Source organism: Moschus berezovskii, chromosome 10, assembly GCF_049115385.1.
Source record: "Moschus berezovskii isolate FMDL1 chromosome 10, NW_MosBer_1.0, whole genome shotgun sequence".
Taxonomy (NCBI): domain Eukaryota; kingdom Metazoa; phylum Chordata; class Mammalia; order Artiodactyla; family Moschidae; genus Moschus; species Moschus berezovskii.
In genome coordinates, this window is record NC_142469.1 from 95,593,832 (window position 1) to 95,616,074 (window position 22,243).

At 40.6% G+C, this 22,243-nt stretch overlaps 1 protein-coding gene across 1 annotated transcript in view; it reads left to right on the top strand.

Annotated features, from left to right (window-relative positions):
* Positions 1 to 2,332: 2,332 nt before the first annotated feature.
* Positions 2,333 to 22,243, top strand: part of CCDC170 (coiled-coil domain containing 170) — a 112,635-nt gene continuing 92,724 nt past the window's right edge. Inside the window, exons 1-2 of the mRNA XM_055433217.2 lie at positions 2,333 to 2,408; positions 16,553 to 17,085. Coding sequence (XP_055289192.2) covers positions 2,333 to 2,408; positions 16,553 to 17,085 — 609 coding nt within the window. The remainder of the gene's footprint in view (positions 2,409 to 16,552; positions 17,086 to 22,243) is intronic.

The window sequence follows — 22,243 nt, forward strand, 5'->3', positions numbered from 1 at the left end:
ATATAAAAACTGTTTTGCTGTCTTGGTGAAATCACAAATCTGTTCGGATAAACTATTCCAACTCTTGCCTGGTCTTTGATAGGATTACTGACAAGTTGTTTAAAATTAAGCAAACCACAGTTTCAGTTACAGTTGATAAACCTGTAAAATTATGCCTTGATTCTTTATTTCTATTTCCTTTCTCATCAGTTCCCAAATGGAGTGTTATTTGAACTGCTGAAACCCTGATAATGATGACCTTAGAGGAGACCCATCAGATACCTTTCCTTCTTGAACTGGGTTCTTGTTCAGAGAAGGTAACCTGGACAAGGAATCTGAATTTCAGTCCCAGTTCTGTTACTAATTAATTATGTAGTTTTTAGCTGGCACTCAATTATTCTGTTACTTAATGTTCTTGAATGTAAGCCATAAACTTGGTTTTAGCTCCATGATTTTCTGATCTAATTGTGTTTTCTGCTGTGCACCAAAGCAGGATAATTCTGTTTGCTCTTGCACAAACACTGGCATTTTACCTTTGTGGAAAATTCTACTTCTTTCTTTCTTCATTGTTTAGTCACGTCCGACTCTTTGCGATCCCAGGGACTGCAGGATGACAGACTTCCCTGTCCTTCACTATTTCCCAGAGTTTGCACAAACTCATGTCCATTGAGTTGATGATGCCATCCAGCCACCTCTTTCTCTGCTGGCCCCTTCTCCTTCTGCCTTCAATCTTTCCCAGCATCAGGGTCTTTTCCAAGGAGTGAGCTCTTCACATCAGGTGGCCAAATTATTGGGAGTTTCAGCTTCAGCATCAGTCCTTCCAATACCTATTCAGAGTTGGTTTCCTTTAATACTGGTTTGATCTCCTTGCTGTGAAAGGACTTTCAAGAGTCCTTCTTTCTACTTGTTAATACGTATGTCATTTTTTTTTCTTCATGGATAACTTTTTCTCTCTATTAATTTCTGTATAACCCATTGAAAGACTGACTAACTTCCCTTTTGATCCCTGTCTGTAAGATGGTTAAATCCCACCTCCATATCAGGCAGGTCAATTACCTACTGAATATGACAAAGTGCTTTTACAAGCTTAACCATTTTGGAAACTTAAGACAAATCATGAGAATATAATTAAATATGTTGATAAGCAGAAACCAAAGGATGAAATTTATTATAAGTTAAAATAATTGATTGAAATAGTCCCCTATGTAGACTGCTGGCACTGTAGACAGAAATTCTTTATGGTTGGAGGGATATTTTTCTACATTGAGTAGTCTGGCTTAGCAACAGGACTCCAGAAGTAGAAACTGAAGCTGAGACTGTTGAAAGACAGTACAAAAGTCATTTTCCCTTCTTTTTTCCTGGCACAGCCACCTTCTTATTTGAACCTTCCCTGTGTTGGTACCACTCCCTTTTCCAATGATTGTGCTTAAAAGGGGGCTGAAGGAAGGAGGTAGCCCTTGTCTTCCTCTGGAGACTTTCATGTCTGGAAGTGATGCTATATATGCTTAATTTTACACACAAGATGTAAGATTCTGAGAGAATAAGAAATTTGCCAGTGGTAGTAAGTAATAGGACTTGCATTTGAACCAGGTAGATAGGCCCAAATCCATAGTTTTTGCCACCATGTACACTGCCTGTCATAATAATAATACTTTATCATACATTTTACAAAGTACTTTATACTTTACCAAAGAATTCACATACTATGCCACATCAACATAAGAGCGTTATGAGATAGGCTATTATTACCTTAACTTGATCAAAAGGTGAAAGAGGTTCAACAAGGTTCAACACAGCTAGTAAGTGTCTGGATTGGGGCTTGAACCCAGAGATTAGAAATGTCTCCCCAAAAGTTAGACTTTGTTCTATTGGCCACTAGTTCTCAACCTGTGCTTCTTGGGGCTCTGAGGAGGTACTTTGGGACTTGGGGTTGTGTGTAAGAAAGGAGCGATGGGGAGGCACTTTTTTGTATATGCTATAAATGCATTGACTTGTGATTTTATTTTGCTTATTTTACAATATTTATTATTTATTTATTTGACTGTGCTGGATCTTAGTTGCCACATGCAGAATGTTGGATCTTTGTGGCATGTGGGATTTAGGACCCTGACCAAGGATCAAACCCAGGCTCCCTGCATTGGGAGCGTGAAGTCTTAGCCACTTGACCACCAGGGAGGTCCTGGGAGGCACTTTAGTGGCGTTCTAGAACCCCACCCTTTGTCAGCTAGGTAAACCAGGGAAATCTCCAAATTGGTCTGCTCTGCACACTGGGCTCCTGAAAAAAGATTCCAATTGAACAAAGATTCACTGGCAAAAAGGAGTAAGTGGCTTGGAAACCACTGCCATAGGCAATATGGAGCCATTGAGAGTTTCTGAGGAGGGAAGTGGGAAAAGGCGTGTGTTAGAAAAATCAGTCTGGCAGTTCTGTGGTAAGTGTGAGTGAAAGTCATTCAGTTGTGTCCAATTCTTTGGGACCCCATGGACTATACGGTCCATGGAATTCTCCAGGCCAGAATACTGGAGTGGGTAGCCTTTTCCTTCTCCAGAGAATCTTCCCAACCCAGGGATCGAACCCAGGTCTCCCACATTGCAGGAGGATTCTTTACCAGCTGAGCCACCAGGGAAGCCCAAAAATACTGGAGTGGGTAGCCTATCCCTTCTCCAGGGGATCTTCCCAACCCAGGAATCTAACCAGGGTCTCCTGCCTTGCAGGCAGATTCTTTACCAACTGAGCTATCACGGAAGCCCAGTTTTGTGGTAGGAAATTTTCAATGTGGAGAGTCTAGTAGAGAGAGACAGAAAGGAGGCAATAGAAACAGAAGAGATTTCATGAGAGGTTACTGGAGAGGGTGGGAGAGGCAGGAAAGAGCAAGTTGTAGGAACAGCAAAAACTCAGTTTCTCTGGATCTTAGGGTCTAAAGGACTAAGAGATACTTTTTGCATATTTATTTAATTTTAAAAATTATAGCTGACTTTCTTTCCTTTGGAGTACAAGTCTATGAATTTCAGCACATGTATGTATCCATGTACAGATCCATGACCACCACTGTAATCAACACACAGAACAAGTCCACCTCCCCCAAACTCCCTCGCGCTATTCTTCTATATTCACCTCTACCCCAACTCCTAACTCCTGGAACCACCGATCTTGTTCTTTGTCCTGTAGTTTTGTCATACAGATGGAATCATACAATACACACATTTCAAGGCTGGCTTCCTCACCCAACATAACACCTTTGAGATTCATGCATGTTGCTGTGAGAGGCAACATCCAGGAGACTCTGAGACAGGAAATGAGGCTGCAAAAGGGAGCTGTCCCTTAATAAAGTTGGGAGCTGAATGTTTTTTTTTCTTATAGCAAAACTTTATTTACCAAAAACATTTTGTATTGAGGTACAGCCAATTAACAGTGTTGTGGTAGTTTCAGGTGAACAGCAGAGGGACTCAGTCATACATATACATGGATCTCTTCTCCCTCAAACCGTCCTCCCACCCAGGCTGGCACATAATACTGAGCAGAGTTGAACAGTTTTGAGTTGAACAGAGTAATCATAGATGCTACAAATTCTCTGAGGGAATTGTTTCCTTTATTCACTCAAAGAATCATTTGCTGAGCAATAAATATATGCTATGCACTGTTTTAGGTGTTGGGATGAAGTAATGAACAGAATAAAAACCCTATCCTCCCAGAGTTTACAATCCAAGTGAGGGGAAACAAGCAAGCCCAGGAGTGGTTTGATGTCAGGAGGTGATGTAGTTTTGACATCAAGGAGAAGAGCCTCGTTTAGACAGAGTGGTCAGGGACAGCCATTTGAACAGGCAGATCTGATCCTGGACCTTCTTTAACCACGGACAGAGAATAAACTCTTCTTTACCCATGGACAGAGAATACACTGTGTGCGGATGGATGTGGGAAAGCAGGGAGAAACTGAGGCAAAGGAGTCACGTCATGTGGGCCTGAACCAGGCTGATGATAGAGAAAAATGGAAGAAAGATGAATGTAAAGAAATATTTTGGAGGAAAATGGAGTTTACTGTCTTAAGAGTTTACATAGGTTGGAAAATAATTTCCAAAAATACAGATAAACTGACCAATAATGAAGGCATTATAAATTCTGGAAACTAAGGATGCTTGGTCTGACTGTACCTAATACTTTGCAGTTGAATTAATGTAAGCTGTGGCTTTCAAACTGTACTTCTAAGAGCCTCTGGGGCTTTGTTAAGGTGTTTCCAGGAGTACCAGGAGCAGTTTGGGCATGGAGCCGTGTTTTCAACTGCCAGCTGAACAAGAGCAGTGCCAGGATGATCTGTTTTATGTATTTGCTTCCTTGTAAAATTTCACTGGAGTGAGGTGTGACACAGGAAACAGAAGAGGAGCAGGATGACTGTGTGGGAAACCTTATTTAGTGAATAAAGAGGCTTAGTCTTCCCCAAAAGACAGAAACTATTTTGGCCCCAGGGTGTTGGTGGGAGAGGGGCAGGGGCGGGGGAGCGGGTGGGCACAGCTAGTTGTGTTACAGATCTGACCCAGATAAAAAAAAATTCTCCCCCTCAAACAATTGTATCATTCCATGTTTTCTTCTAACTATATCTACACTTAGAGTTTTTGTTTTATTTGCCATTCAGATGGTTCATTCTTTACTTTTAAAAATGAAAATAAATTCATAATACATCTTCTTTCATAAATTTCTAATCTTCCCCATCAAAATTCATCAGGATTACATATCTGGTTTTGTTTTCAAATATGAGACATTATATAGGTAAGGTTATGCTGGCTATAACAGGTAAATACCCAAAGCTCAACAGTTTAACAAATGGAAAGTCCAATTAGCTGGAATGTGTGGCGGGGAGGTGATATCTGCTCTCTGCAGACATTCAGGGATCCAGGCTGATAGACGTTCTATCTTGTTCAATTTGTGGTTTTGGAGGTCATTCAGGTTTCAGGATTTAGCCAGAAGACAGGGGAAGAGAGAGCATACAGCATGACACAGGAAGTTTTAATGGACCAAACCTGAGAGTGATATACTTTACTTCCGCCCACATACCAAAGGCCAGAAATTCAAAGTTACACCTAACCAGGTTTGGTGAACAGCTAGCTTGTCCCGGACACATATATGATCATGATATAAAAACTGGAAAACATAAATCTGGGCCTTGTGTTTATGTTTTCATCTTGGGACAAATCGGGCTGAATTTATGTCTGAGTGTTTGTGACTGGGTGTGAACACTGAGATGTATGAGGACTGACTCAGAGAGTTTTGCTCACACGTACGTTACCAAATGGCTGAAGCCTGATGTGCTGAGGAAACAGGATAATTCTGACTTCTCACTTTACCTTTCACAGTTCTGGGAAGATTCACCTGCCTAGTGAAGTCTTTTCCAACCTACCACCTATAAATATGTTTCTGACTCCTGCTGTGAGGACATACCATGTTTGCAGTATTGCTTGGTGACTAATTGTGGTTTGTGTTTTATGGTTTTTCTCTTTTCTGCAACTCATCATTCCTTGTTAACCAGAAAATCCTCATGATTAGACTTACATACTTTTTATTCTTTTGAATTCACTGAATAGTCTGATCACCACTGTGTATCAAGAGCAGGTATAAAGTAATTGTGGCTAACTTATTAAATGAAATAAAGTTTAAACTCATAAATCAGTATTTCAGTACCACCTCAAGAGACATCTGTCTCTGAAAAGGCTGAGGAGCTCATTTCTTTAAAAAATGGTTAGGCAAAGACTCAACTTCCTGTAACTTGCTTCCTTCTCTTTCTCTTTTATTAGAGGGGGTTTTATAGACCAAGGAAATTTACAACTCACAATGCAAGCTTATAAAGAGGGTATTTTAATTGAGGTCAAATCTGTGAATCAGCAGAAGATTATAATCTCTTTCCAAAAATTAGACTCATTTATTTTTATGATATTGCTGAGAAAAGTAGATGAGGATGACTTTATATGTATGCATAAGGTTGGCTAAATCGAATTGGTAATAAAATCTAGCCTGGTCTGAATCAGAAAAATCATTGAAATGTTTTTGAATACTTTTGAGAAAACCTCAGCAGGAAGTTAGAATCGATATTGAAGGCCCAGAACGTAAAAGGAACAGCCTTCCCACTCCACTTTTATAAACTTTTTATTAGCAAGAATTATTTGTTGCTTTTTGAAAGAAAGTTGGCATCATTTTAAAAGAAACCCAAAGCATGTCTAAAATGGGGTCAGGAAAATCCCACACTCCCCCATCCAAAGCCATAAGATTTTCCAAAATAATAAAGACATTTTAAAGATCCAGAAGAAGCTGGGGTTTTGCTTAATTTAGAAGCCACATTTGCTTTTGAAGGTCGATGGTTTTTTTTTTCATGGAACATTTGTTTGGTAAGTTATCATAATTTTTGATGGAATATTTAACATTGGTCCTTCAAGAACTTCAACACGTGGGAGCAAAAACTCCCAAAGAACTGCATTCATATTTTCAAAGCTGTCTTGGAGTGTGTGCTTAGTCGCTCAGTCGTGTCTGACTCTTGCGACCCCATAGACTGTAGCCTGCCAGGCTCCTCTGTCCATGGAATTCTCCAGACAAGAATACTAGAGTGGGTTTCCATTTCCTTCTCCAGGGGATCTTCCCGACCCAGGAATCGAACTCGGGTCTCCTGCAGTGTGGGCAGATTCTTTACCAACTGACCTATGAGGGAAACCTCAGAGTGATCCTGACTAAACAGAAATGTGACAACAGGGTTCTGTTGTGTTCAGCACTCAACAGGTCCTATGGATGGATGATGGTCCTGAGAGAAGGCCAGGTCTCTGGGAGGTCCTTGGTGTCCATAGGGTTGTAGGTGGTGTCGTTAGACTCTTGAACATTAAAACCTTGAAAACCTGTTTATTAATTTTAAATTAATATTTAATATTAATAATAAACCAATAATTATTAATGAAATAAATTTATTAATAATAAATTAATATCTATTAATTTTATTAATTAGATAAGAAATAAAGCCATCAAATGGGTATGACATTTCCGGTCCACTGTCTTTCCCCTAAGCTTCTGTGGGAAGCTCTCTTGTGGTTACCATATTCTTTATATCTGTTACTATTTTCAATTAAGTCAGTCTGTCTTGGCTGGGAAAACAGTATCCTTATAAGGGGTTTTGCATATCCCTGCTTTGAGGCTAACTGATTTTTTAAAAATTGAACTATAATTGGTATGCAGTAACATTATATAAGTTACAGGTGTACAATATAGTGATTCACAATTTTTAAAGCTTATACTCCACTTATGAAGCCCTGGTGGCTCAGATGGTAAAGATTCCATCTGAAATGCCGGAGACCTTGGTTGGATCCCTGGGTTGGGAAGATTTTCTGGAAAATGGCAACCCATTCTAGTATTCTCTCCTGGAGATTTCTATGGACAGAGGAGCCTGGCCAGCTGGGACAGTCGATGGGGTCGCAAAGAGTCGATACAACTGAGTGACTAACAGTTTTGCTTTACCTTTCACTCCACTTGCTGCTGCTGCTGCTGCTAAGTCGTGTCAGTCATGTCTGACTCTTCGCGACCCCATGGACTGTAGCCTACCAGGCTGCTCCGTCCATGGGATTTCCCAGGCAAGAGTACTGGAGTGGGGTGCCATTGCCTTCTCCTCACTCCACTTAAAGTCTGGCTAAATTCCCTGTGTTGTACAATTATATCCTTGCAGCCTATTTTATACCTAATATCTTGTACCTCTTAATCTCCTACCTTTCTTTTGTCCCCGCCGCACTTCTCTCTCCCCAGTGGTAACCACTAATTTGTTTCCTATATCTGTGAGTCTACCTCTTTTTTTGTTATATTCACTAGTTTGTTGTGTTTTTTAGATTCCACATATAAGTGATATTACATAGTATTTGTCTTTTTCTGACTTATTTCACATAGCATAATGCCCCCCAAGTTCATCCATATTGTCACAAATGGCAAAATTTCAGTCTTTTTTTATGATTAGTATTCCATTGTATAAATAAATATATATAAACATACCAAATTTGTATATATTTATATGCATATATTGGAGAAGGAAATGGCAACCCACTCCAGTGTTCTTGCCTGGAGAATCCCAGGGATGGGGAGCCTGGTGGGCTGCCATCTATGGGGTCACACAGAGTCGGACACGACTGAAGTGACTTAGCAGCAGCATATGCATATATATATAAACTTTATATATATGACATCTTCTTTATCCATTCATCTGTTGATGGACGTTTTGGTTACTTCCATATCTTGAGGTCAATTGATTTCTAAGTTCTTAGAAATGAGGTGCCTCTGTTGTTTCTACCTACAACCCCTTTCTAAAATTCATATTTTCCAAAAGAAATGAAAATGCTTTAAGATTCTTATATGCTGAGTAGTGAAAAACAAAATTAAGCCTATGTTCTTCCAAAGTTCTGAGTAATTTAGCATAGGTGTGAACCGTTTGCTTTTCCAGTCCTTTCTTGCAGTGTCTTGTGGGGGAATGTTCTTCTCTGTGTGTTAGAATAATAATGCTAAGAGCTAACACTTATTTTGTACTTTGTTCCAGGTTCTGTTCTAGGCACTTTGTTGTTGGTCAGTCACTAAGTCATGTCGGACTTTTTGCAACCCCATGGACTGCAGCACGCCAGGCTTCCCTGTCCATCACCAACTCCCAGAGTTTGCTCAACTCATGTCTGTTGAATCAGTCATGTTATCTAACCATGAATTAACTTATATAATCCTTGCAACAATCCCATGGGTTAAGAACTATTATTACCCCTATACTACAGATGAGGAAATAAGCCTAAGGAGTTAGTGGAATTTTTTCAAAACAAAGCTCGAAGTGGCAGAGTCAGAATTTTATCCCAGGCAGAGTGATTCCAGGGTCTGTCCATTTACCCCTGTTTGAAAGCCTCCAAGGCCAGAGATAAATTCAGGGACTTTCGGTAATTTTTTTAAAAAAAGGACAAGATTTCTCACAGAAGTTTATACTTTACTCGTGCTTTCTTCCTTGTATATATGAAAAGAACTAGCTCTCATTTATAATCTGATTTTAATCAAAGGTGTATCTACTGATTGCCAATTTTGTTAAAGCAAGAAAAATGCTTGACCCTACAGAGCTTCACTGGGTAATCAGTCTGCTACTTCCAGCTACCAAGAAGGAGGGCTGTTTTTATCTGAGAAAAATCTGTCAGCTATATGTAGATTAAAAAAACTTTTTAAGCAATATATCTAACTAAATTTTAAAGCAATATATCTAACTGAGGTGATACAGCAGTGATAGTCTTTCAACATCATAAATCTCTCTTTTAGAGATTATATTGCTATGTAACTACCAGAAACATTTTCGGAAACACCATTGCTTTTTCTTCAAAGAATTTCATAATCTCTTTGATGCTTTCATGCACAGTGAATTTTTATCCCTTCATTATTTTGTCGGTAACACTCATTTTATTTTCAAAATCATACCAAATAAACACGGAACAAATGCACTTAAAAGTTAATATTTTTTGAAGCAACATTTGGCCTGCTTTTTAGAAGACATGATAAATGCTGCAAATATTTGAACTTGTTTTTATTCTTTGTTTCACTTTTTCATCCCCAAAGAGTTTAAAATATAGGTAGACTAAAAAATACATGAGAGGAAAAAATAACAAGGATTCACAGATTTTTTTTTTCATTATGTCATCATGTGTGATAAATTTTGAAAACGTTATACCTAAAGAGTATTATGAAAAATCTATTTTTACTTCAGATGAATAATTTTTAACAAGAATATATTATTAAAAAATTCATATTACACGGTCATGTAACTGAATTGGCAGAAAGTACATTTGACTTATCCCATTTAATTATTGCATTGTTAAATATAAATTATTTAATGAGAGTTGTCATAATGAAAATATTTGTAGATTTTAATCAAAAACTTCAAGATACCATTCAAAAACAAACAGCAGATGATACAAACTGCAGTGTGAGTGTCAAATTTTATCACTGATCAATTTAGTGGAATTCAGTTTGTTTTTCACAGTAGTTATATTCTATAAAGTCATTTTAAACACTGAATTAGCCAATACTGAGCCACTGCTCCCAGGAGAAATACAGGCTTAGGTTTCCATGAGTGTTTTGTCACAGCATTTTCATTAACTGATCAATATATGACCTTGTTTTGCGTGCGTTTCTGTTTAGAGACACTTTAATATATATTGTTGAATCATTACATTGAACTCATGGCCAACAGCCTTGGGTAACTCTGTAGTTCATGTCTAAATGAAACTTATCTAAATTGCTGCTTTCTCTGTGAGGCACATCACAGCCGTATCAGCTTAAGAACACTGGAAAGCACTTCAGCACTATGTCTGGAAGCCATTGAAAATAACAAAGTCACACACATGCACGTACACAAAGCACAAAAATGAAAAAAAAAAGTGGAACTAAATAGATCACAAAAATAACACTTATTTACAGTCTGAGGGCTGAAGCAAGAAGACAGAGCACAGCCTTGCCATTAATTCAAATATTTCATCGCTCTGTGCATGACTGTGAAAGCTCCATGAGCATTGATTTTCGGCTTGTGAATAAATTTCAGTACATAGGTGAATTTGCAGATACGGAATCTACAAATAGGACTGACTGTATTTGTAAAACTTAAATATACAACTGATCAGTGTGTCGGAAAACAAGCTTCTTATTTAGAAACCCAAGCTGTTTTAGGTATTATTCACTTATCAAAGTTAGTTCTCCTTCATAGATCAAAGTAGGTAGTACATATCTAACCTTTTAAAAGGACATTTTATTTCTATCAGTTGAAATAACTCTCATAATAAATGTACAAATCACCCATCTTCAAAAAATTTTAAAGTGTAATAAAAACACAAAGATATTTCCAAATAGCAAAAATGTCTCTGCTTCAAAGAGTACCCCTTAAAATGTGCTTCCCTTGAGCAGTGTACAACCCGATCAACCATATACAGCAGCCTTAACTGTAGGTAGGTTGCACAGGAGAAACACAGCAGGCAGAGTGGATGAGTTCCGCTTTTGAGAAATGCTGACTGTTAGATAATATCTATCACAAAGAGTAGCGAACTTGGAGACAGAGAGGCCTCACTTGAAAAACCTATACTGCCGATTATTTTTTAAGCCTGTTTTATTCATTTATTTTTACATTTTTATTTATTTGGCTGTGCTGGGTCTTGGTTGCTGCCTGTGGGCTTCGTTCTAATTACAGCGAGCGGGAGTTGCTCTCTAGTTGCGGTGTTCTGGCTTCTGGTTGCAGTGGCTTCTCCTGTTGCAGAGCACAGACTCTAGGGCGAGTGGGCTCAGGAGTTGCAGCTCCTGGACTCGAGAGCACAGGCTCAACAGTTGGGCACAGGCTTTGTGCTCCACCGCACGTAGGATCTTCCAGGTTCAGGGATTGAACCTGTGTCTCCTGCATTGGCAGGTGGATCCTTCCCCACTGAGCCCCCAAGGGAGGCCCTGCACTGCCGTTTATGTTGTGAGCAAGCTTTAGTTTCTACACCTGTAATAAGAGGACAATAAAGCCCACTTCAGAGGAGTTGATTTGAGGAGGAAAAATAACAAACCTATGAAAAGTATAAAAAATGACTGACGTTAAGAACTCTTCCTCGAGTCCTGTAAACAGTGGGATTTCCTTGAAATTTTAGAACAAGGGAATCATCAGATTGCAGTTAAAAAAAAGTAATTCCTGTGTAGGCTTGAAAATGGATTAGAAGCAGACTGGTTGGTATAAAAACCTAGATTAAAAAACACCCTCCCCCCCCAAAAAAAGCTCCTTAAAACCCAGTCTAAGACAACCGATAACAAGAATGGAGAATGGAGAAAGACTGAAGAGTTATTTCTGAAACTGCATTGTGCAGTTGAAGATGTGATCCTTTCTGGAACCCATTTTCTTAGCTGAGATCTCCCTTTCCCCCCAGCAGTTGCTTTGTCAGCTGTGAAATCCTGTCCCTTCCACTGGAGACTTGACCTCCTGCCAATGGATAACTGACTTGAGACTGGAGCTGGGGATGGGGCAGGGGGAGGAGGTAACGGGTACAAAGAGCCAGTCCCCTGGCATCAAAGTGGGAAGTTAGTTTCCAGGCTCAGCTACATGCTTGAGTAGCTTGTTCTCTTCTCCTATCCTGTTTTCTTTCCTAGGAGCACTCCTAAGTAAACCACTTTCTTAAGAATCCTGACTCCTAACTCCATTTCTGAGACACTAACTCCAAAAGGTGAAAGACCTTACGAAAAGACCCATAGCTGCAAAGGGAATGTGGAGGAGAGAGCAAAAGAGGCCCTTAGGCTCTTGCTTCATCCCAGACTTCATAAATCCTTCTGACTGGTTGACACTTTTCCTATAAAGAGACACACGATGAGGTGGTTCTTCTGATGATCTGCCAGTAAGTTCATTCTCCCCTTGGGGTAGAAAAATATTAACATTGATTGCCTGATTAATCCCTCCAAATTTTTCCTGAAATATTAAACTCTTTTAAACTTGCAACTTTACAGTTGAAAAACTGCTTCAGCAAGGCCTTGGAGGATGGCATTATGTACAGTGAATCTTTTTGATTAGTTGAAAAAATACAGATTAAAATTGAATTATCAATGAAATATGTTGAATTTAAAGTCAGATGAAAATCATGTGAGTCTGGAAAATATATATTTATCATGGGTGTTTCCCAGAACCTTCTTTTTACCTGGCTAAAATATTTTTAAAAGCACTTTAAGTTTTGAATAAGGATTTTACTTTTTTATTAAAAAGAGCAGTCTGTCATTGGTTTTAATGCTGAAACCAAAGGTCTTTGAATTGGTTGTTTTTTATAAAGTGAGCTCTCAGTAGTTTCTAAGCTTAGCCTATCATAAAGTTATAAAATGGATCACATTTATTTTAGGTAAAAAATATGTTGGAAACAGCTTTAAGTATTAGGAAAAGAAAACAGACTTTAAAAATAAATGGTATGAAACTTTATAAAGATCTTTGGAAGTAAGTGACAGTGAGAGAGTTTTACAACTAGTCGTGTTGTCAGACTAGAACAAATAAGGGACAGGGATTTGCTTCAGGATGAATTAGTAAAATGATAATCATTCCTAAAGAAGGACTAATTCTATGTATACATATGGCTGATTTACTTTGCTGTATAGTAGAAATTAACACATTATAAAGCAATTATACTCCAAGAAAAATTAATTTTTAAAAGGACTAATTATTAGAGAGATCAAATAGAAATCAGCAAAACAACTGAAACAAGTCTAAGAAAGGCCCGAGAATGGTTGAAAAAACCTTTAAATGCAGTCACTTGAAGGACAGACGTATTAGATTTTGGTGGTCTGTCTTTCACCAAGGCATCTTGTATTGGATATCTAAAGCAGTTTGCAGCATTTGGCAACATTTCATTCAGCCGTTCAGGAAAATATTTAAAACAAACATATCCTTTGAAAACAATCTTTAGACAAAATGTTATAGGAGTGCTTTCTGGACAGGTTTCTAAACACATTGGAAGTCCTCAAAGTTATCTTATTATAGATTTTTCCTATGAGAAACTTGTATATTTGCAAGACAAACAAGCAAACAAACATAAGGAAGAAACCAGAGAAATAAACTTCCAAAACCCCAAGAAAGTTCCAAAATAAAAGCCTAAGTGCCAGAGATACAGATCTTAATGTCTTCCCAGAGCTACTGATGAGGCATTTCAATCTTGTCTCAGATATGTTTATTGACCGTCTGTCTCAGCATGCCAGGTTTCTAAACATATTTCAGGATAGTAACATGACAGAAGAATGAGGTGGAAATTCTGGTTTAAGCTGGACATGCCCAGGGCTTCCCATTCCCAAACTGCAAAACATGTTTGCCTTCCCCTATCAGCACCTCAGGCTAAATGTGTCCTAAACTGAACTCTCTCTCCTCTTCCTTCTGCTTTATCTCCTCACTGCCTTTCAGGCTTCACTGGGCTTTCAGCCTGGCTGGTAACCTCAGATTCCAGTGGATTCCACCTCAAATCTCCCCCGCCCCCCATCACCACTCCCAGTCCATCAGTCTCAGCTCTCACCTGGCCTGTGACAGCCCCTCCTGTGGGCCTCCTCAACTCCCCTCTGGATCCTCCTATGCATCCCACCTACTATTGCCCTTTGGTCGCAGCCTTAACATTGTCCTTGACCTAAACGACTGTATGTAAAATAGATAAGCAACTAGGACCTACTAAAGAGCACAGGGAACTAAATGTTGTAATAAACTATCATGGAAAAGAATCTGAAAAAGTATATACATATAAAACTGAAGCACTTTGTTGTCCACCAGAAACTAATACAACATTATAAATCAACTCTTGCTAAAAACTTGGCCCCCAGTGGAATGGTTTCTATACACTAGCCTGGCATCTAATTAGGAACTTCCCTTTTCTATAAAAAAGCAGTTATATGAAGTGGACTAGATCAAACTGCTGGCAGCTGCCTGCTCTGTTGTCATGATAAAGAAAAATAGAAGTCTGTACTGAGACATTACACATCATAATATGTTGCCCACACATGCAGTTTTGTGAGAAATCTGGGCAGGAATATTTTTTACATCCCTCCCTTGGTTAAACTATCATCAAACCCAGAGTTCCCCCCACTGCCAGCCTGCATCTTCTATCACCATAGTACCAGCTTGTTCCAAACTAGTCTCTTCCAGGGTCCAGCTCAGACCTACATCCAGCCTTGGGTCCTTCTTTCAGTTCTCAAAGGACCATCATCAGGTATTGCCTTGAAGAATCACTTGGTTCATGTCTTGACATCCCACGAAGTTTGAAGGCATCCAGGTGGGGGTCAGGCCAGGCACTTTTCTGCTCCCACTTACCATGAAAGTAAATTTTTTTCCTCATGGAGAAAAATCTGTTTAACACTGATTCAAATTTTTATTCTATTTCCCCCCAGTTCCATCGAGATATAATTGACCAAACTGTAAGATAAAGTGTGCACAATGATGACCTGATGTAAGTATACATTGTAAAAGGATTTCTCCCATCCTTTTAATTAACACATTCATCACCAATACTGATTTTTAAATATAAATTTATTTTGTATTGGGGCATAGCCGATGAACAATGTTGTGACAGTTTCAGGTGAACAGCAAAGGGACTCAGCCACACATATACATGTATCCATTCTCCCCCTAGCACCCACTCCCATCCAGGCTGCCACGTGACACTGAGCAGAGTTCCATGTGCTGCTATACAGTAGGTTCTTGGTGACCAACACTGATTTTTAAAGACTGTGTAAATTCATATCTTCTGGTGTGATGAAGAAGAGTTACAAGTTTGACCAGAGTGACCAGAATTAGACTTTACGAAGTTGAACTCTGCAACAATTAGGTGTAAACAGAGAAGGGACTTTCTCAGCTCCTCTTCCAGTTGCCTTGAGGTTGTGTCAGCTTTTGTGTTTCCTTGGGCAGTGTCATTTCACTGAAAATTTGACACGTGTGTAGTAATTGTACTGCAAGGAAAAACTGCAATTGAAAAGAATATTTACTACAAACTATACTGTTAAGCGGAGAAGGCAATGGCAAGCCACTCCAGTACTCTTGTCTAGAAAACCCCATGGATGGAGGAGCCTGGTAGGCTGCAGTCCGTGGGGTCGCTAAGGGTAGGACACCACTGAGCAACTTCACTTTCACTTTTCACTTTCATACATTGGAGGAGGAAATGGCAACCCACTCCAGTGTTCTTGCCTGGAGAATCCCAGGGACGGGGGAGCCTGGTGGCTTCCGTCTATGGGGTCACACAGAGTCGGACACGATTGAAGTGACTTAGCAGCAGCAGCAGCATACTGTTAAGAGGAGATTTCTATACTGTTAAGAGGAGCTTTAGTTTCCATTAAAGGATTTTTTTTTTTTAATGTTGCTTCCAGTGAAAGCATTGTGGTCATTCTGGATTGGACAGGTGACAATTATTACTATAAAATCAAACTACATCATCCGAGGCCAAGAAGTCCTCAGAGATAATAATGAATGCATGTAGGACGGTTGGATGGAATCCTATCTTTGATTTCATTTAATTTTAGAAGAGCTCACAGGGAGTTCTATCAAGGACCTTCAAGTGGGGTGAATGTGGGTTTCAGTTTGAGGTTCTGTTACAAACAGTGGGACCTAAGGCAGGTGACTCCCCTTCTCCGTGCTTTAAAGTCTGGGGTCTGATCTTCATTCCGCCACTGACCAGCTGTATACACTCTTGGACAATTTATTTCATTTCCCCGTGATTGTTTCCTCAGCTTAAAAATGGATTGTTCTAATATCCACTTCATAATCTTGTTTTTACTAATGAGATCATAGTTGGAAAGCACTTAGAACAGTTCTTAAGAGAACACATGTAAATGTTTTATAACTAGAAGCTGTGGCTGTTAACCAACACTAGTCTTACTATTATTTATATTTCCCTGCAGGGTTGTTGAGAAGGTTAAATGAAAGAACTGCTCACCAGGACAGACTACATGATTTGCAGGTCCCAGTACAAAAGGCAAATGTAGGGCCCTCTGTTCAAAAATCACTAAGAATTTCAAGAGTGGAGTTAAAACAAGCGTGGGGCCCTTCTGAGCGCAGGGCCTGTGCAACTGCACGGATTACACACCCAGCCGGCGGCGGCCGGGGCGCTGGAAAAAGCAGAAGCTCCAGCACACAGTGGGCGCTAAATAAATGCTCATGCACCTTCACGACAGCGCACGCCGTCAGCACGGTTACCACTGACCCCCCTCGCTGTCACTTGTCCCTGACCCGAGGACAAGACCCGGAACTGCGCCCGCGGCGGAGCCCGGCGGTGAGGACCGACCCCCGGCCCCGCCGGCCCCAGTCGCTCTGGCCCGGCCGAGCCTCCGCCTGGCCGGATGGGGCCGCTCGGCCGCCGCGCCGCACCGGCCCCCGGGACACCTTCGGGAGGCTCACGGTCTGCCGGCGCCCCCCGGGCGCCCCGCAGCCCGGCCGAGGACTCCGGGCCCCGCGGGCGCCGCCGGCCCGCCGCAGTGTTTACCGGTTGCCCGAGGAGACGCGCCCGCGCGCACCGCCGGCTCCGAGCGCGCCGCGGGCCCCGGCCGCCATGAGCTCCTCCGGCCCGCGGCGCCCGCCGCCCCCCGGCCCCGCCGCCTTCGGCGCCTCGCCGCCCGCGCCCGAGGTACCGCCGCAGCCCGCGGGCGCGCGCCGGGCCGTCGGCCTCCTCCCGGGAGAGCGCCGGGGAGGCCGGGCCCGGGCTGCGCGCGCGCCTCGCCGGCGAGCTCCTCTCGGGAGCCCGGGTGGATGGTGGTGGGAGCGTGCCCGCGTCGGACAGGGGCTTGGTATTGCCGGCCGCCGGCGAATTTGAGGAAGTGGGGGGCAGGTCGTGGGTTTGTGAAATGCGGCGGAACTTGAGGTCGTACCAGGTCGCGCCTCTCGGTCCTCGACACGGGGGACGTTCTCCAAACGGTGTGTCTGGCTCCTGTAGACCCTCCCCGAACCCCCGCCCCTGGCGCCAAGAATTCGTGCTTTTATCTTAAACGTCTTAGCTGCTGAGAGACGTGATTCAGAGCAGTTTCTTCAAAACCTGAGGTGGCAAGGTTAATGATAATACGGTCTTGAGGGAAGTCGCTGCTCTTTTCGTTGCTAATCATTTCGGAAACGGTCACTCCCTTGTCGGATCCATTTGCTCGTCTACTCCCAGGTGGTACTTGAGCATCGCGGACTTGCAGGCTCAGCCTGGGTTAAGTGTCCCCTTCTGGACCCCGCGCAGGGGCCCACCAGGCAGAGCGTTTGTTCCCCACGAGGGGGAACTCTGCTCAGTCGAACTGCCTGCTGACCCCAGAGGTGTACTCAGCTCAGCTGACCACAAAAATCCCGGGGGCACGCTCTTAACAATTCAAAATTTGGGCTGGATTCTCCAACAAGTGTAGGGAATTCTAACATTCAGCAGCTTTGATGGCTGCCTTTACATCTGACCGGATAGTGCCTGCCTTCTATTTAGATTTTTTTGATTCTTGATGTATTTGTGGAAAACTAGTGCCATCTTGTACAAATAAAATTAGTTTTTCTGCCACTAGAAAATTTACCTATTTTATCTCTATCTTGTATCCTTTGTGCATTAAGAATATTAGCCCATGCATAAGTATGTAGAGTTTTCGTACTGCTTATGTTTGTTTGAGGGAACAAATTGAAAGTAAATTACAGACATCATGGCCCTTCATCCCTAAAAAATAGTCTGGTGTGTGTCTCCTAAGAACAAGGAAATTTTCTAACCAAAACACAATGATCAAGTCAGTGTATTTAGCATCCTTATAATATTATCTTATGTCCACTGTCTGCTATTTTGCCAGTTGTCCCAATAGTGCCATTTACTGCAATTTTTTTTTTTTCACTTCAGGATCACACGTTGAATTTAGCTGTGTGTCTTTAGTCTCTGTAAACCTGGAACAGTTCTTTGGTCTTTCTTTGTCTTCGGTGATATTTTTGCAGAATCTAGGTCACTTGTTCTGTAAAATAGGTTTATCAGATTGTTCTTCATGATGACATTTTTGGTAGGAATACTATCTAAGTGATGTGTCTCAGTTCATCAGAGCAGGAGGTACATGATATCAGTTTATCCCACTATTGGTGATGTTCCTAATTGGTGGTATCTGCCCATTATCTCGGAGAAGGCAACGGCACCCCACTCCGGTACTCTTGCCTGGAAAATCCTTTGGGGTCGCTAAGAGTTGGACATGACTGAGCGACTTCACTTTCATTTTTCGTGCATTGGAGAAGGAAATGGCAACCTACTGTAAAGGTGGAAAAATAACTATGTTTTAGTAATAAATGATCACATTGAATAATCCTACTGATTAATACTGAGTTTTTAGGGTAAATTTTACCACCTACATAAAGGAAAATATCCACCAAGACCAGGACTTTTTAAAAAATTATTTTTGGCTGCTCCGGGGCTTCATTGCTGCTCTTGGGCTTCCTGTAGTTTTGGAGAGCCGGACTACTTTCAAGTCTTGGTGCACGGGCTTCTCATCGCGGTGACTTCTCTTCTTGTGGTTCCTGGGCTCTAGGAGAGCAAGCTCAGCAGTTGTGACTCACAGGCTTAGTTGCCTGTGGCATGTGGGATCTTCCGGACCGAGGGATCGAACTGGTGTCCCCTGAATTGCAAGGCAGATTCTTAACCACAGGACCACTGGGGAAGCCCCCAAGTCCAAGACTTCAACTGACCCGAAAGACCTAAATTTTATTGAGAAGCAAAATGCCAGCATTTACTGTAAATACTTTTTCAGTTTCCAAAATACTTATCTGAGACAATCTTATAACTCAGATAGGCAGGGCAGGAATTTCCCATTATACACAAGATATAGCTTGTTCAGTTAGCAAATAATGGAACAGGAACTTAAATATCTTTCTTTTGAAAGTTTAGTGCTTTCCCTGCTATACCATTATGCACTGAAAAACATTAAAATACTAAGCAGGGATAATAACCAAGTGTATGAGGAAGCAGAATACTGCAGGGACTGGAAGTGTTGGCTATGAGTTCAGGCAGTCCTGATTACACCACTGAACTGTGACACTTTGAGCAAAAAAATGACAGGGTCTCAGAACTTCATTTCTTCATCTGCAACATGGGATCATAAAGCTTATGACAGCGTGGTTTGGGGATTCACTGTCAATGTATGGAATGCTGCCAATGGACTGACCGAATACATCCTGCTTGGGAATTTGAGCAAGTTTCTTTCCTCTTTGTGAAACAAGAGTTAGTTAGAATAGCTGCCCGATGGAGTTGTTATGAGCAGCAAAGGTAAATAGCAACACTGCCTATCAGCAGCTATAGTTCTTCAAAGGAAAGAGAACTTAAACTGGTCATGTATAATTATGAAAGAAGTAAAGTCAGTTTTTTTTTTTATTTCCCCACCATTTCAAACATTTAAAAAATTATGGTAAAATATACATAATATAAAATTTACTGTCGTAGCAAAATTTAAGTGTACAGTTCAGTAGCCCTAAATACAGTTGCTTTACTGTACAACTATCATCACCGTCTATCTCTGAAACTCTTTTCATCTTTCAAACTGAAATTTTGTGCACACTCAGCAGTAACTCCCCATGCCTTCCTCTCCCCAGCTCCTGGTCACCACCGTTCTTCTTCTGTTTCTGAATTTGACTGCTCTGGGCACCTTGTGTAAGTGGAATCATGCTGTATTCATCCTTTTGTGACTGGTTTGTTTCACTTAGCATAATACCCTTGAAGTTCATCCATTCATCCACGTTGTATTATTAATAATATGTGCATTAGAATTTCTTCCCTTTTGAAGGCAGAATGATATTCCATTGCATGTATATGTCATGTTTTGCTTATCCATTCATCTGTACAGAGACACTTGGATTATTTTATTGTGAATAATGCTACTATGACCATGGGTATACAACAGATCTTCAAGATCTTGCTTTCAGTTATTTTGAGTATAAGAATTGTAATTGCTGGATTATGTAGTATTTCAATTTTCAATTTTTTATAACTTTTTTTCTTTTTAATATTTATTCATTTGGCTGCAGGGGATCTCAGTTGTAGGTTTCAGGATCTTTAGTTGTGGCATGCAAACTCTTAGCTGTGGTCTGTGAATCTAGTTCCCTGACCAGGGATCGAACCTGGGCCCTCTGCACTGGGAGCGTGAGTCTTAGCCACTAGACCACCAGCAGAGTCCCCAGTTTTCAGTTTTTTTGAGGAACTGCCTTACTGCTGTCCATAGTGACTGCACCATTTTACGTTCTTATCCGCAATGCTCAGATGTTCCAATTTCTCCACATCTGTGTGCGCACTTGTGTTTTCCCTTCCTTCCTTTTTCACTTCCTCACTCTCTCCTTCCTTCCCTCCCATCCTCCTTCCTTCCTTCTTTCTCCTACTCTTTTTCTTTTTTTTTTTCATACAGCCTAACGGGTGTGAAATAGTAACCATTTCCACTTTATTCCATTTCCTTTCTCTTTGATTTGTTCTGTTTTTTATTTTCTCTTCCTTTTAATCAAACTCAAGAAAAGATCTGACTCTAATCATGTCTTCATGTGAATTTAAGTCAGAAACCTTGGTATTCTAGGTATAAAGGAAAATAACCTGAAGCCTCCCACAAAGGTAAGAAGTGAGAGAGAAAGAAACAGAAAAAGCAAAGTAAAATAAAAAAAGATGATGAAAAGAAATATGAATATATCAGTAATTACAATATGTATAAATGGATTAAATGCTCAGTTAACCAATAAAATTGTCAGATTGAATTTTTTTTAAAAATTCAGGTGTATGCTATTTATGAAAGACATATTTAAACAAAAGTATATGGAAAGATTGAAAGCATCATGTTTGAAAAGATTTACCACACATAATAGGCACAGGAAACCTTATTGGATATGATAATATAGTACACTACTTTTAAAGCAAAAAAGCATTACTAGAGGTAAAGAAAGTCACAATGATGATACAAATTACTATCACTGCCACATAATAATAAAAATTCTTATTTATCAGAAAAAGTTGCAACAACTTTAAATGTATATGCATCTAATAAAATGGCCTCAAATATATAAATCCACATAGAAGCAAAAATCTCTGAGGAAACATAGGCAGATCTTCACCTACAGTTCAGTTCAGTCGCTCAGTCATGTCCGACTCTCCGTGACCCCATGAATCACAAGTAGAACAGTTTTAATATACCTCTGTATGTATCTGAAAGATCCACCAGACAAAAATTTGGTAAGGGAACTATTAAAAAGCTAAAAATAAAAAAATGGTTAAGTCATTATGAAGAAGAAGAAAAGGATATTAAATATTTGGGCTATATAAGGCTGTAGAAGTTAACCAGATGACTTTTTTTCTTTGCCCGAGAGAATAAATGCTTTTGGACTATGAAACAATCAACTGGACAAAGTCCTAGAAAGTGTATTGGTAGAGATTAAACTAGATAAGTAATTAAATGTTTTTCCTTGTTTCAAATAAAAAAGAGCTTTATACAATTAAAAATTATTGATGACAGTCTGATCATGAGTTCAGTTCAGTTCAGTCGCTCAGTTGTGTCCGACTCTTTTTTAACCCCATGGACTGTAGCACACCAGGCTTCTTTGTCCATCACCAACTCCTGGAGCTTGCTCAAACTCATGTCTATCGAGTCAATGATGCCATCCAACCATCTCACCCTCTGTCTTCCCCTTCTCCTCCTGCCTTCAATCTTTCCCAGCATCAGGGTCTTTTCCAATGAGTCAGTTCTTCACATCAGGTGGTCAAAGTATTGGAGTTTCAGCTTCAGCATCAGTCCTTCCAATGAATATTCAGGACTGATTTCCTTTGGAATTGA